This window comes from Megascapheus bottae, chromosome 20 (assembly GCF_031878675.1).
Source record: "Megascapheus bottae isolate mThoBot1 chromosome 20, mThoBot2.hap1, whole genome shotgun sequence".
NCBI lineage: Eukaryota > Metazoa > Chordata > Mammalia > Rodentia > Geomyidae > Megascapheus > Megascapheus bottae.
In genome coordinates this window covers 34,222,760-34,238,469 of record NC_143528.1, presented here as the reverse complement: position 1 = coordinate 34,238,469, position 15,710 = coordinate 34,222,760, and the positions used below count along the sequence as shown (strand labels likewise).

Below are 15,710 nucleotides of genomic sequence, written 5' to 3'. Positions count from 1 at the left end.
GTACTGGGAGATTACTGTATTTCACTGTCTTTGCCTCTGATAGAAGCCAGTTGTTAACTTTAAAGGTCCCCATCCATCCTGGGCTGGCAGGAAGTACAACCCCTAGAGGATTCTCTTTTTGTCTCATTAATCGTGTACACACAGCCAGCCAAGGTTCTGGGCAGATGGGACAACATATCTCAACACAGGCTAGATTTGCAGTGAACTCTAGCCGGTTGCAGCTGTAGAGCTGTATCTTTCCTCCTAGGCCCCAGCCCTGCTGGCTGGTGGCAGTCTGTCCTCATTGCCCTTGCTGTACAAGCTACCACTCTGTGGAACCATGCCTCATCTAGCAAGGGCCATATTTTCCCCCAGAACAGCCAGGGGTGGAGGAAGGCTTGAAGCAGAAATACTGTTTACTTGGAAATCTCTCTCCCTCTCCTCTCTCCCCTCTCTCTCTCTGTAAGCTGCAGAACCCATGTCTCTCTCTGAGCCTCCAACTATGTCTTAAGTCTGTTGGAGCTGCTATTTAAAAAAAGAATTACCATAGACTGGGCGGCTCATAGGCCACAGAAATATGTCTCTCCACATTGTAAGGGCTAGGAAGTCTACGATCTGGGAGCTGGCATATTCAGTGACTTGAAGTTGTTCAGTGGTAGAGTGTTCGCCTGGCTTGCATGAAACCCTGGGTTCAATTCCCCAGTATCATATACACAGAAAAAGCCAGAAGGTGGCACTAGCCTTGGAGCACAAGGAGACAAAGAGATTCAGGGACAGAGCCTAAGCCCTGAGTTCAAGTCCTAGCACTGGCAAAAAAAAAAAAAAAGATCCTTAGGAATTGGGACAAGGCAGCCTGCTGCGTCGGAATACTAGTCCCATTCTGGAGGGCTCTGCCTTCCTGACCTACCCACTTCACTTCTCAGAGACCCAATCATATTGGTGATTAGGTTTCAACAGATGGGTTAGAGGAAGAGTTAAGACCTTTGGCTCCCTCTCCCCATCACATATTCCAGACAGGAAAGATGCTTGTTATTTTTCAGCCCTAAGACCTGGGAAGGCGCCAGAGAGTCCACACACTGGGGCTCAGATATTTCCTCAGATCTCTTCTCTAAGCTTTGTCGTGCTGCTCCCATTTCTGACCCCTGGAGACCCTCTGTGGTGATTTATCATGGAACAGAAAGCTAGTATGCTCTACTTAAATTATCAAAGGGATTAAATAATGGTGGATGCACCCTCGTTCACTTTATCACCTGATTCAATCTTTAGAAAAACCCCAAGGTTTATACAGCAATGGTTTTCAACCAAGGAAGATTTTGCCCCTCCCCTGCAAGCAGGGACTATTTAGCAATATGTTCAAATGTCCCGCTGACCATGCAGGGGAGTGGGTGCCATTGGTATCCAGGATAGCATTAAACTTTCTACTGTCCACAGAACAGCCTTGCCCCTTAGAAGGCATTGCTGCCGCACGTTGTTTAACTCCAGGGATGTTTTCTGAGAAATGCATCCTCAGGTGATCTTGTCATTGTGCAAACATCGGAGTAATGTACACAGACCTATACAGTATACACCAATCAATCACTCCACACCTTTTGATTTAATCAGGAGAGGTAAAAGGGCTGGGGGTGGAGCCCCAGGGAGAGTCTAGCATAGATGAGGCTCTCATTCAACCCCCAATATCGACCCATAGACATCCCCCCCAAAAAAGATGGATATGGCAGCTCATACCTATAATTCCAGCACACTTAGAAAGATGATATTGGAGAATCTTGGTTTTAAGTTCAACTCCAGCCTGAGCAACTTAGTGAGAGCCTTTAAACACACAAGATGTGCCAGGCTGCTGCCAGTGTAATATATGAGCTTACTGATTTATAGCAAATATCTTATTGTAAGTAGCTCTAAAATAATGATGACAGTACGACCAGTAAATAGGTAAAGCTGTTTATGATGACATGGTATGTATATATAATCACAAATGCTCTGCCTTCAGAGGACCAGTGGCACAGTAGTTATTTACTCTATTGTTGCCACCCACACCTACACCAGTAATGGTGCACACTACATCATTAGCACATTACCAGGTGAGAAGAGTGTATAATCTTGTCAGGCACTGGAGGTTCATGCCTGTAATGCCAGCTACTCCGCTGAGATCTGAGCTTCTCCATTTAAAGCCAATCCAGGCAGAAAAATCTGTTAGATTCTTATCTCTAATTAACCAGCAAAAAGCCAGAAGTAGAGTTGTGGCTCAGGTGATAGAGTACCAGCTTTGAGTGAAAAAGCTAAAGGACAGAGTCTAGGCACCAAGTTTAAGCCCCAGCACACACACACACACACACACACACACACACACACACACACACACACACACACAATCTTACAGCTATAAATTACTTCATTTTATCCTTATGAACCTACTTTTGTATATTCATTCCACCATTGACCAAAATCTCCTTATGTGGGATATAACTGTATGTAGCCCATGTTACCAATGCCATTTTGTCAGTCAAAGCTGAGAAACCCAAGCCCAACTTGCAAATGCCAAAAGAAAAACTGCAATTTGGAAACAGCTAAGTGGCTTCCCCACAGTCTTCTGTCTAGACAGAGCTGGACGTTGCAACCTACCTCTGTATACCCAAGTCTGCCTTTGGGGTTACAGAAAAGTCTTATTCATGAGCCATTGCTCTCGTGCCCTCTCCATCCTGGGAGATAATGTGCTGGGTTGTGTCTCAGTAGACAACAAACATCATTGGCACCCAGGGCCTCTGGATCAGGACGGAGACTCCATCTCTGCCCAACTGAAACTTGAAATCTTCTCTGAATGGCTCATACGTGGGCCATGAAGGACCTTGGAAGTGGTGGAAGGTCATGAGCCTCTAGGGCTGTGCTAGTACCCTAACCAAGGCAGGCTCCTTCAATGAAGAGAAAGACTAACAGACATAGCAAGGTCTGGTGGTGGGATTTCGCACTCAGTCTTAACATTGGGAAGGATTGAACCTGATTCTGGGGAGATAAATCACACCATCCTAACACAACTCTTTTCTCTATAATCTCCTGTTTTATGCTGTCCTTTTCCTCTCCTTCCTCTAGTAATTTAATTTTCATATTTTTAAACAACTATGTTGTCCATCATAACCTTAAAATGTTGAAAAGGGGTTAGGAATTATAGCACAGAGGTAGAGCTCTTGTTGAGCTTGTATGAGGTCCTGGATTCCATGTTTAGCACAGAAAGGAAGAAAAAGAAAAGGGAGGGAGGGAGGGAGGAAGGGAGGAAGGAAGGAAGGAAGGAAGGAAGGAAGGAAGGAAGGAAGGAAGGAAGAGGAAAGAAAGTTGAAAAAAACAGCAGATTGGAGGTGGGATTGTTGTAGGGATAAGGAAGAAGAAAAATAAGCCTGGAAGGCACTAGAGAGTTGTCTTCCAAGGCTTCACACGCTAGGCTGACAGAGGAGTTGCATTTCCAGAAGTGATGATTTCTGGGCTGGGAGTCTGGCCTAGTGGTAGAGTGCTTGCATAGCATGTACCAAGTCCTGGGCTCAATTCCTTGGTACCATACCCACAGAAAAAGCCAGAAGTGGTGCTGTGGCTCAAGTTGTAGAGCTCTAGGCTTGAAAAAGCCCAATTCCAGTGCCTAGGCCCTGAGTTCAAGCCCCAGGATTGGGAAAAATAAATAAATAAAGTGATTATTTCTGGGAAGGGTGGCATGGACATTCAGTAACTGCCTGGAGTCCCTGAGAGGAGAAGGAGTTGCTAGCATGGCCCTGTCCCTTCCCTGTCTGTGCTCTGCAGCAGTCACCAAGTCTCCTGGTACTTCTTGAAATAACATTCGTGTATCCTACTTCCTAGCTATTAGAGGGGAGGGTAGAACCCCATTCAGGCAGCGCTGTTCTTTATTTCAAGTGTCCTCACTGTTAATGGGATGGGGTGGGGGTGGGAGCTGAACACATGTGCACGTGCCTCTGTGTGTGTGGCAGCAGGAGGAATTATCCCCGAAACTGTCAGTGAATGGGCAGGGACAATGCAGGACAGTGAATAGGGGAGTTGTGAGAGGGCCTTTCATGCAGCCTGAATGGCAAGCTGATGCCCAAGGAAGGGTGCCAGCAGGAACACTTCCATATTCAGGAACTCAGAGTCAGAACCAGGCTGTGGGTGGAGCTCAAGTCCTTCCAATTAGTGGGATCGCTGGGCAGATGAAAGCAGGAGGCAGGACGTGCCCTTACTGGAGGATGCTCAGAGAGCCGGCCAAGGCTTTGAAAGAAAGGACTGAGAGCAGGAGGGATATTCTAACCTCATCTTTATTCTTAGAAAACTTGGACTAGCATATAGTGTTTATAATGGGCTCTTTTTGTTTGTTTTTGTGCCAGTACCAGGGTTTGGACCCAGGGTCCTGGCACTGTCCCTTAGCTTTTACTGTTTAAGAGTGGCCCTCTGTTATTTGAGCCACAGCTCCACGTTTAGCTTTTGGCTGGTTAGTTGGCAATGAGAATCTCGTGGACTTTCAAGCACAAGCTGGCTTTGAACTGCAGTCCTCAGATCTCAGCCTCCTGAGAAGCTAGGATTACAGGCATGAGCCATAAGCACCCAACTCAGAGGGCTTTTTTTCCAGGCTCCCTTACAGTTTGATTTCAGTTGGGTGCAGCACGGAAAGTAAGGGGAAGAAACTAGGATGAGAAAGATTATAGCTGGCTCCCTTTTTGCCTAAGATTGCTAGCACTGAAACAGCGTCCCAGCCTCTGTCAGGTAGCCCTTTCCTCACAGCCCTCTCTGTAAGATTGTGGTAACTTATTTAATTCTGCTCCATGGGAGAGGGGTTGCTGTGAGTACTTCCTCTGTACTAACCAAGAATACATAGACTCTCCTTGTGTGGTTTCCTTCCTAGATGCCAAAACCTTTACTTCATGTTTCTCAAATGACCACATATAATTATACTGTGCTATACAGGTGCTCTTCAGGAGGCTGAGATTTGAGAATCATTGTTCCAAGTCAACCAATGCAGGAAAGGCCATGAGATTCTTATCTCCAATTAAAAGAAAAAAGGAAGCAGAGCTATAGCTCAAAGTGGTAGAATACTAGCCTTGAACACAAAAGCTCAGGGACAGTGCCCAGCCCCTGAGTTCAAACTCCAAGAACAAGATAATAAAAATAACTATATAAATATTTATGTGTGTATACATATATACACATATGTGACATAGTAAATTTTATGTGTGTACACACATCTATGTATGTATGCAAATATATATATATATATTTATCTGCTGTCAGATCTCTGCTAGGATCCTGCAGATTCTCCTATACCAGGCTCCTTGAGCCTTCCTGCTTTCTTATCTCCTTCCTAGGACAGTTTAGCTGGGTATGTGAAGACAAATATATCAGTGTCAGTCTTCAAGAAATCCAAAGACTAGTAGTAAATGGATAACAAAGCCAAAGGAAACATCGAGAAATGGAGGAAGTCAGAGCTGGAATCATTCTCAGTTGAGAGTGGCTAGACTGAGCAGCAAGGCTTGCTGGAGGGAACAGCACTTCATAGCTGCTATCAGAAGAGCAAGTTTTTACCAGCTCGGAGGCTGGGGCCCTGGGACAGGTTGTAAAACAGATTTTAGGTGCACATTACCTTGAGTAAAGTTAGGAGAAGGTGCTGAGTGATGTTCAGAGGGGAGGAAGGCTAAGGGCAAGGAAGAGAGAAGCCTAACAGCTGAAGAGGGCTAGGTAACCAGTGCCGGGAGCATTGTAGGAGTGACTGCAGGTTTCTGAGGAAGGAAATGAAGGGAATTATTCCAGAGAAGACAAGCTGAAAGGCATTTCAACCAGAAGCAGCCAGGCCTGTATTTTAGAAGGGTAACTTCTAAGACTGCACAGTGGAAGATGTATTTCTATTAAAAGAGATGTTAAGGCAGGAAGTTCATTCACTTTTTCTTTCTTCCATCCATCCATCCATCCATCCATCCATCCATCCATCCAGTGAGCTTTTATTGAGAATTAACTATGTGTCAGGCCCTGTGCTAAGTGGTACAGGGGTAAGGGAAACACAGTCTTCAGTCCACATGGTGAAGTACTATTTCCACTCCCAGTCTCCTACTGCCAGCTTCCTTCCACTACCAGAGTTTGTAGACTCTGCACCAAGCCAGAATTGGCAGCCGACATGGACAGCCCTGCTGGGGCGTTGCCAGGGTGCTGACAAACTCTGTTGTTGTACATCCTGCAGCAGATCCCTGGCTCTGTGATGGAGGAAACAGCAGAGGGTGTCTTTAGGACACTGTCCCGGTGCTGCTGGGAATTCTTAGTGCTTTCCCCATCCTGCTTTAACTCTGAGAGTGAAATCCATTCTGAGGGCTTGGTTCTCAGGCCATTATTTCCCTTCCCCCCTCTGTTAAAATGAACTGCAAGCTTGTATCCAACCCTGATGTTCAGTATTTAGTAGTTATTCACTCCTTAAACCTCTGTCTCTTGAAATGAATTCAATACATCAAATCCCAGGATGAAGTTAGCTTATAATTATTAGAAGAAGGCATCTTTTTTTGGGGGGGGGTGTCCATCATAGGGCTTGAACTCGGCCTGGGCACTGTCCCTGAGTTCTTCAGCTCAAGGCCAGGACACTACCCCTTGAGCCACAGCACCACTTCCCCATCTTTCTTTTAGGAGGTGGGGGAAGTGGATACCCCCTCCCCACTCCTGATTTTCAGTCTTCTATCCCAGGCCCCTTCCTTTGTGAATTGTTTCTTCCTTTATCCAGCAGTGCACTGAGCTCGTACTTCCTTGTGGCCCAGCACAGGGCACGTGGCATATGCGCAGAACAAATCAGATCCCCAGCAGCAAAGACACGCTAATCCCCCATTCAGCTAACACCCCTGCTTAGATTGTGCACCTCCCCTCAGCTCCTTCCCTCCCTCCCTCCCTCCCATCCCTACCCTCTCCTCCTCTGCTCTCCTATGGGTAGAGCTGGGGAAGTGGGAGGAAATATGGCTACCTGGTCTGCACAACTCTTCCAGCCAAGGGATTTAATGATGTACTCATTCAAGCCACACACAGTATTCTTTGTCCCTCTCCCAGTACTGCCCAAGCACATACACACACACACACACACACACACACACACACACACACACACACACACACACACACCACAAGTAATCACCATATCTTTTTTTTTTTTTAAATCACATCACCCCCAGGGACTCACCCAGAGAAGGGGCCAAGGGTCAGGTCAGCAGGTCACTGTTGACTAATTTAATTTTCTTCTGTACAAATCTCAACTTCCTGTTAGGTGATAGCAGCTGATTTGTGGCCACTGACCTGCCCCCCCCCCCCCCAGTATTCCTAGAACTTGCTCTACTGTTTGACCCTAAGCCTGGCCTCCAAGAATTCCACAGCCCCAGGCGAATCAGGACTTAGGCTTGCTCAACATACCCTAGAGTCTCTCCAAGAAATGGAGCTTAGAGTACAGAAAAGCTCATACCTCAAGCACTTGTGCCCACACCTGTTCTTTTGCTGGCTGTCACTCAGCAGTGATCTTACCTCTCTGGGCGAAAGGCCTGACTCAGGCCTGCAGACTCCAGTTCCTTCTCAATCTTGCTGACATGCTCTGGCTAGGGCAGTTACTGTGACCCACACAGTAAAACAAGCTCATCCCGGGGCCATCCGGTGTATTCCAATGACTTCCCTTGGCTGGAGTTAGGAATAGAAAAGTTTGTAAATACCCGCTACAAAATCTGTTTATACTATTGTGTTAGGAAACAGGAGCTCATGGATCCCAGCACCCATAAAAATGGGATAAGATTTTAAAACACATCCTTGCTGGCTGCTGGTTGCTCATGTCTATAATCCTAGCTACTCAGGAGGATAAGTTCTGAGGATCCTGGGTCAAAGCCATCCTGGGCAGGAAAGTTTTTGGAAGTGGTGCTGTGACTCAAGTGTGCTTGCCCTGAGCACAAAAAGGTTCAGGGACAGCACCTAGACCCTGAGTTCAGCCCCATGACTGGAAAAACAACAACACATTCTTATCCATTGAACAAACAGGTATTGAGCCGTGGGCCAAGTACTATATAATCTTAACTGTCTGTCCAGAAACAGACAGGAGCAGCTGAGTATGATAACTTATACCTATAATCCCAGCACTTAGGCTGTCCAATTTGAGGCCAGCCTGGGCTTTGTGGCAAGATATTGTGTCAAAGTATGTGTGTATGTAACCCTCTCCCCCCCCCACACACACATACCCAAAAGAATGAGCTCACAGAGGGTACCTTGCAGACAGCAGAGGAGGTGGCCTGGGAAGAGGAAGGGAAACTGCTGCTATCAGGTTTGAAGATGCAGAGTTAAACCTTCTACTCATGAAGGCCTCTGTACCTTGACAGGAAATTTGGGCTTGATTCTTTGGGCAATATGGAATTCTTGAGAAAACATAAAACAAAGAGCAATTAACAGTTCTGTGAACGACAGCATCATACAGTAAGGCAGAGGCCAGAGGCAGTGAGGAGGGAGAGAAAGTGGAACGGGGCTCCAGGTCTGGTCAGCTGTGGTGGGATCATCTTTCCAGTGCACTGACAATTGTGTCATTTGGGGATTCTGGAGGGGAGAGGTGTATGATGGTTAAAATTGGTCATAAATATGCTTGAGTTTAGAGATGCCTAGAAAAATACCAAAGCTCACATCTGGGTATACGTGTGAGGGCTTTTCCAGTGACAGGCGTGTGAGTGAGAAAGACCTGCCTTGAATGCAGGTGACACCATCCAATCTGCTAGGTGATGAAAAGCTTACATACAGGAATAGCCAACTCTTTGGGAGTAGGTGTAGTTTTTTACTCCTCCTTTCTCCCGTAGGCATCATGGGTTCACACCAGTGACAATGCCAGCAAGGTTCAGGCTGTTAGCTCAGACAGAGAGGCTGTCTCATTGACTTCTCACTCATTCTGAGGCCCTCAGCCTCTTGACTGAGCAGATACTAGGTTCCCTGGCTCTCTAACCTACAGACAACTTTTATGGAATTATACAACTTCTGCTTATGTGACACAATGCAGGAAATACCCTCTTCTATAACTAAGTAGGCTTAGATCCATACTACCAGGATGAAATTGTTGTTGAAGCAATGGAAATTCAGCCTTTCTGGGTAGGAACCATCTTCTTTGGAAAGAAGGGTCTGTTAGGCTTAGCTACATCTCTGGCAAGAGATGCTACTGGTGTCAATAGAACCAAGGCTTATATGGATTAGAAGGAAAACTGGCAACCAGCACATAGCAATGTGTGTATAGATTTCTCTCTCAAAAGCATGTGTGTGTGTGTGTGTGTATGTGTGTGTGTGTGTGTGTGTGTGTTGTTTTGGAGTGGGGAGGCACATGCATGATTCATTGCAGAGCAAGAACTTGGCACAGCGGGTAGAGAATGTAACTCTTGGAACAATCCATCTGAGAAGGCGAGAGGTGATAGGATTCGTGCCATATTGGAAGGTTAGCTTGATGAGGGCAGAGTTCTGTTCCATGGTGACAGACACAAAGAAAGCAGGAATCATGTAGTGGGAGGCTTATGAGTATAGGGAAGGGGACAGTTGTGTTTTTTTTTTTCCTCTTCAGCTCTGTATTATAGAGTGGAAGTGGTCTTCAGATAATAAGACAGCAGAGGTGGGTCCTGGGCATGGAATGATGGAGATTTGTCAGAAAGTACTTGAGGAATGCTAAAGAGGGACTCTCCCAGAGTTCTGGTACTCTGGGAGATCCTGATGTTATCCTGTGTCTATCAGGGTCAGCTCCTACAGTTAATTACATGGCTGATGGGCCATCACTCTCCTGGAAGGAGTCAGGAAAGTGGGGGTTGGGGAAGGTGTCCCCTGTTCTCTGCTACCTGGCTAGGATGTCACAGGATACAATCAGCAGGCTCCTCCAGTGTCCTGTGTGAAAAGGAGTTAAAGGCCAAGCATTCCTGCTCTGTTTTGTTGTTGTTGTTGTTTGTTTGTTTTTCCATTTATAAGGACAGCTCAGGCTTAAGAAGTACCTAGAAGGATTTAGAAGTCTTTACAACATTTCTAGGGGCAGGGACAATATCTTATACTACCCTACTCGAGTCCTGGGATTTATCTGGAGCTTCCTGATGCTCCAGAAAGGACCTAACCCTCTACTTTACCCTCATCTCCAGTCCCATGAGCCCTGAGTGGATAGCTGGGGAAGGAAGGAAAGAAGTGTCAAGGGAGGGAGGGAAAGAAGGAAGGAAAGGAGAATAGGAGAGAGGGAAAGAAGAAAGGAAGGAAGCAATAAAAAGAAGGAAAAAAAGAGAGGGTGGGGGGGGATAGTTTTACTGAGGCCAGGTCAGATTTCCTCCAGATTTTCTTCCCAGGGTAGGTAGATTGAAAGGATAGCCGTGGGAGGTTCAGAATTATTCAAATGAAATCAAATTAAAATGCACATCTAATTCAAATTCACAAGCTTAACCAGAATTTGTTGAGAGTATAAAAACAATGTTCCTACCTCCAGAAGCTCATAATGATAACTCAGCTATGATCAGCAAACAATACAGGGTCAAAGAAAATGAAATGGCTTCTCTGACATTTGCCAGCATCTGAAGCCACTGCTCCGAGCCATCCAGCAGCAGCGGCTGGGGTCCCGCCATTCTCCCAGAAGCCAGCAATAATCTTAGCCAGGCACAGAACTGGTATTGCTTTCTTCAGACACGGTCACCAAGGCAGAGGAAGGGGCCTCACAGCAAGCAGTGTGGGTCTGAAGAGGCCGTTTGTGGAAAGTTCCTGAGAGGCCAGGATGGCATGTTGGAGAAGCACAGAGGGTTCAGCATCACGGGACTAGAAGTTCAAGGAGGCCCAGTGGTGAGGCTCCAGTGATCTTCTATGTGACTTGACCAGAAGGGGTCACAGAAGCAAAGGGGACAGAATCAAAGGTGAAGGGGACAGCCCCGGGGTGGGGAGGGCGGGACAGTCGGCCAGTACCTTGGGGTTTTGAGATGTTTAATTAATTGTCCAGCAGGGCTCAGGCTTCCTCCCTGTATGAGGTTCTGGTTTACTATGGAAGCAAGCTCAGAAGTAGGGTGGAGGTTGGGAAAGAAGGCACATTCCCAGATAGACACATCAACTGGCACCCAGGAAGTTTTGACTCACAACAAATAGAGACTCTGGAAATGCCCACCACCTTGTTGACTGGGACTCCCGCACTCCCAGCAGACAAGTCCAGGCATGGAACACAGGAAAACACAAACGCCTGGGTCATACCCAGTACCCAAATCTGCCTGCACTGAGGGACCAGGTGAAACCCAAGGCTTCCACTGTAGTCCATTTCCAGATGCAGAGGCAGGAGTCTGAGTGGTGCTGTGCCCAATGCCAAGGCTTCCTCAGCCCCTTCCTAAACTCTGCTAGTCTACCCAAATCCCTGCCTTGCTCCCAGCCCCAGATAATGTACACACAGGCACGCACACGCTGTGTGCATACACTCTGAACACTGGGCAAGTTCTCCAGATAGCAGACTGCTCACTGGCAGGGGCCTCTCCGCTGCCTTTTATGTCTGTCTCTTGGCACACAAATGCATCAAGCAGACTTACAAGAGCCAGTGTTCCACTCCAGTTTCATAGAAAGGTATCGCCTGTTACCCCACCTCAATCCCTGTTCATGACGAGTTGATGACACTGGCAGTCACAGGTTGCTGGATGTCCTGGGGAACACTTGGTTTCATCTCTGCCCTGCTCTGAGTATTTTTAAAGTAGTACCTCTCAGCCTGAAGTAATATTCCCACCCCACCCCTTCCTCCTACCTGCTCCTCTGTTAAAGAAAGACACAAGTAGGAAGTGCTGGGGAGGAAGCTGGAAAGCCTGCCTTGCTGGATGGCCTGGCACTGGGGGCTGAAGCTCCTATCCCCTGGGGACTCCTAAGGAAGAAGCTTGGAATCATCTCTGGACTTACAGCTTTCTTCCCTTCTAACCTTCCATCTGTGTCCTGGAGCCAATGCACCACTTCAGGCACAGGTGGAGTGGGGGTAGGGCATCGCTGCAGCTGTTCTGTTCCAGGAGTGCCGTCAGCCAGGACTCCTTGGCCATTCCCCTGCCTCTAGCTCTGGGGATGCACTGGACCATGTTAGCTCACTGGCATTCTTTCCTCTGCCTGAGGGACCCTGGGCTGGAGTGAAGAGGAGCTCAGTGTGGATCTGGGGATGGGTGAGTGAAGGGTCAGAATGTGGGAGAGGGAGTCACCCACACACAGTCATTCTTCAGAGTGAGAGATGCAGAGGGAACTCCAGACATTGCCCGACCAGGTGAAGATGCTAGGCTTGTTTCATTTGCCACATGTTATCCAAGGGATGGCTGTCTTTGGTACCTGGGCCATGAATCTCACAGAGCTAGCAATATGTCACCACTTCCCTTCCCCACGCCTGTGGCTGGCATGGCAGTTTTTCACAGATCCTTCCCAGTGCAGTCTGCACTTGGCCCTGATCAGGGTTTCTTACAGAATCTGTTCAGGAGAGATGTGGAGTCCAGTTAGATGCCCAGCCTTTCTCTGAGATCACATCTACAAGACCCAAGTCACAGTTCTTTGTCCATTGCGGTCCAGACCACCAGCCTCCTCCTCTCTTCCCCCTTGTATTAGCCACAGCCTGTTAAATCTGCATGAGCTTCACATGGAACTGAGGCTTTATTTTTGGAATGGGGGAAAGGCAGGTTGGGATTAGTCGGTAATCATATTCCTGGGGAGAGATGTCAATCAACTCTCCTGAGACACAAGCTGCCCACCGGTATGGAGGAAGGCTCAGCCAGCAGCTGACGGCTGCTGACCTGCACACAAAAGCTGCCAGGCTGAGTGGCTTTTGATTCCTCCTGAGCAGTGGGAAGTGGAATTGCTTCCGATTGTTTGCAGGATGCAGTGACTCAGCCTGCCAGCGATTGCCCTTTCACTTTCTGCCTTTCCTGGGAGTGCAAGTGCACTTAATTGAGAGCTGCGTGGGCTTTTGCTCCCAACCCACCAGCAACCTGCGCGCGCTCCCCCCCCCCTCTTTCTCTCTCTCTCTCCCTCTCTCTACACCCTTAGCCTCTCTTCTCACTGCCTACGCTCCCCCCCCCACTTCCTCCTCCATTCTTGCCTTTTTTTCATTCATCCATCCACTGAGAAATATGTACTGAGCATTTGCACCAGGAACCCTCCAGGCCTCTGAGGTTTGCAAACTGGACTTGGATGATTAACCAGCTCAAAGGCTCACCCCTGCCCTGGCCTTGCTCCCTCTCTTCTCCCCACCCACCCAAGCCCCTCCTACAGCAAATGGGAGGAGGGGGTCAAGGACAAGGAACACAAACACTGGGAGGAATTCTAGATAAGGAGAGCAGAACCAGGTAAAGTGAGTTCTGGGGTGGGGGTGTCTTTTTAAAAGAGGGCAGCTCTGGCCACAAGCCGGCCCTGTCCTTTTAGCCCCAGAGAGACCCCATCCACAGGCAGAGACGACCTGTCCTCAGAACTAAGGCAGCAGCCAGAGCTCCCCAGATCCAGCTGGCAGGGCCTCCAGTGTGTTCTCACATCTCTTCCAACACCAGCTGCCCTCCTGCCTCAGGGGAAGAGGCAGGTCTGGCCTAGAAGGTCCCCATGTCCACAGCACAGTCAGCCACTCTGAGATGAGCAGGGAGGCCTTTTCTGACAGACCTGCTCTTTGAACTTGAAGACATGTGAGGATGGTATTTGCCCACACAGGGAAGGAGGCCTCCAGCAGTATCTCTGAAGCTACAGTTCCCACAAGTAGGTTACAGTATGCTCATGGTGTAGCATGAGGTCTAGTCCCCTTGTTGGTGCCTGGCTAGCTGAGTTACTGGGGCTAATGTCTCACTCCCCTAAGTTGGAGCTTCCTCCTTCTTCTGAGAGGTCTAGATATGAAGTCATTACTCTCACAGGACTCATTATGGCAGATCTGTCCACAATACACAAGGATTCTTAAAACCAAGAATATTAGAGGTCAGTGTAAATACTACGTAGGAAATGAACAGGTGTGTAGAAGAGAAAGTTATGGAGTAGAGCTTGACTATCTCTGTAGTATCCTTACAGGTCAGATCTAAATGAAGGGCTGAAAAAGCATTGTAGAGAGGGCAAGATGAGGTGCACAGGGTTTAGCTAGGAAGTGACTTCTGTGCTCCATGATGAGAGGTAAGTATGACTGCTTGTGGATGTGAGCAAAGTATGATGGGGTGAGTCTGTGAGGTAGGGTCATGCCCTTGTGTGGCCTTTGGGACATAGAGAGAAGAATGTCTTCCTCCGAGGATGATGGGAACTTTTGAAGGGTATTCAAAGGGAGTTTTATACTTGCTTTTCTGACTCATGGCTCTGAATGCAGGAACACTGAAAGCCAGGCAGCCATAGCTGGTATGGACATTCTTGTGGGTGCCAGCTAGCGTCTCTCTCCCTCTCTCTCTCCCTCTACCTACAGAGCCACTGATGCCATCTGGAGGGCCTCTCCTTCCTGAGCTCACCTAATCCTGCCATAGCCAGCCCCCAAATGCCATTAACATATGACTCTGGGGGATTAAGTTTCCAACATAATTCCAAACCTCAGCCCTTCCCCAAAGGCTGTCCCTATGCTAGTTCCCCGTGCAGCGCAGATCGGGTGACACTACACCACACACAGGTCCTGGGAGGACAGTGGTTCAGCCAATGCCAGACGCTGTTTCCCCAGCATCCAGGTCTCCTGGTCAGAACAACTCCTGCAGTCACAGGACAGTTCAGTGACTCTCGTCTGCCTCCTTCCAGGTCCATGGCTGGCCCAGGCGCAGTGAGGATTGTGCTATGACCACAGCCCCCTGTGGGAGCTAGGATCCCCTTTTGCTGCCACACACAGCCCCCACCCCGTGCCACCTTGGCTGACGGTCATCATGGGCAGCGTCAGCAGCCTCATCTCCGGCCACAGCTTCCACAGCAAGCACTGCCGGGCCTCTCAGTACAAGCTACGCAAGTCCTCCCAGCTCAAGAAGCTCAACCGCTATTCAGATGGGCTGCTGAGGTTTGGCTTCTCCCAGGACTCCGGCCATGGCAAGTCCAGCTCCAAAATGGGCAAGAGCGAAGACTTCTTTTACATCAAGGTCAGCCAGAAGGCCCGGGGCACCCATCGCCCGGATTACACGGCACTGTCCAGCGGGGACCTTGGGGGCCAGGCTGGGGTGGACTTTGACCCATCTACCCCACCCAAGCTCATGCCCTTCTCTGGCCAGCTGGAAACGGTGAGCACTGGGCTCTGGCAAGGGAGGTGGGGAACGGCAGAAAAGAGGGACCTTGGTGACCCCAAGTTTAGATTGTTGAGGTAGAGCTGAAGTGCTTGGCCACACTCCAGAGATAAAAGTTGGACATGAAAGGAAAGCAAGCTTAGGGCTGGTGGCTCACACCTGTAATCCTAGCTATTCTGGAGGCTGAGATCTGAGAATCACAGTTCAAAGCCAACCAGGACAGAAAAGTCAATGAGATTCTCATCTCCAATTAGCCAGCAAAAAACCAGAAGAGGAGGCATCACTTAAGTAGTAGAGTGCTAGGCATAAGCACTAAAAGCCGATGAAAGCTTGAGGCCCTGAGTTCAAGCCCCAGTCCAGCATGCCTGTGTGCGCACACACAAAGAGAAGAAAAAGAAATGAGAGCTTTGGCTAGTCCCCTAAGCTACAGTGACAAGGCAGCTCTGTAGCAAAGAGCAGGGAGGAAATGCAAGTCCTTCTGAACTCTACTGGAGTGAACTTAGATGGAGAAGGGAGGGCAAAGGTCAGCTTGTTCAAAGACAGGAAGGGGAGGAGTCTGGAGGCGAG

At 48.4% G+C, this 15,710-nt stretch overlaps 1 protein-coding gene across 1 annotated transcript in view; it reads left to right on the top strand.

Moving 5' to 3' along the window:
* Positions 1-15,710, top strand: part of Lzts1 (leucine zipper tumor suppressor 1) — a 35,817-nt gene that overhangs the window by 12,743 nt on the left and 7,364 nt on the right. Inside the window, exon 2 of the mRNA XM_090354269.1 lies at positions 14,674-15,140. Within this exon, the coding sequence (XP_090210395.1) occupies positions 14,796-15,140 (345 nt within the window). The 5' untranslated portion in view covers positions 14,674-14,795. The remainder of the gene's footprint in view (positions 1-14,673; positions 15,141-15,710) is intronic.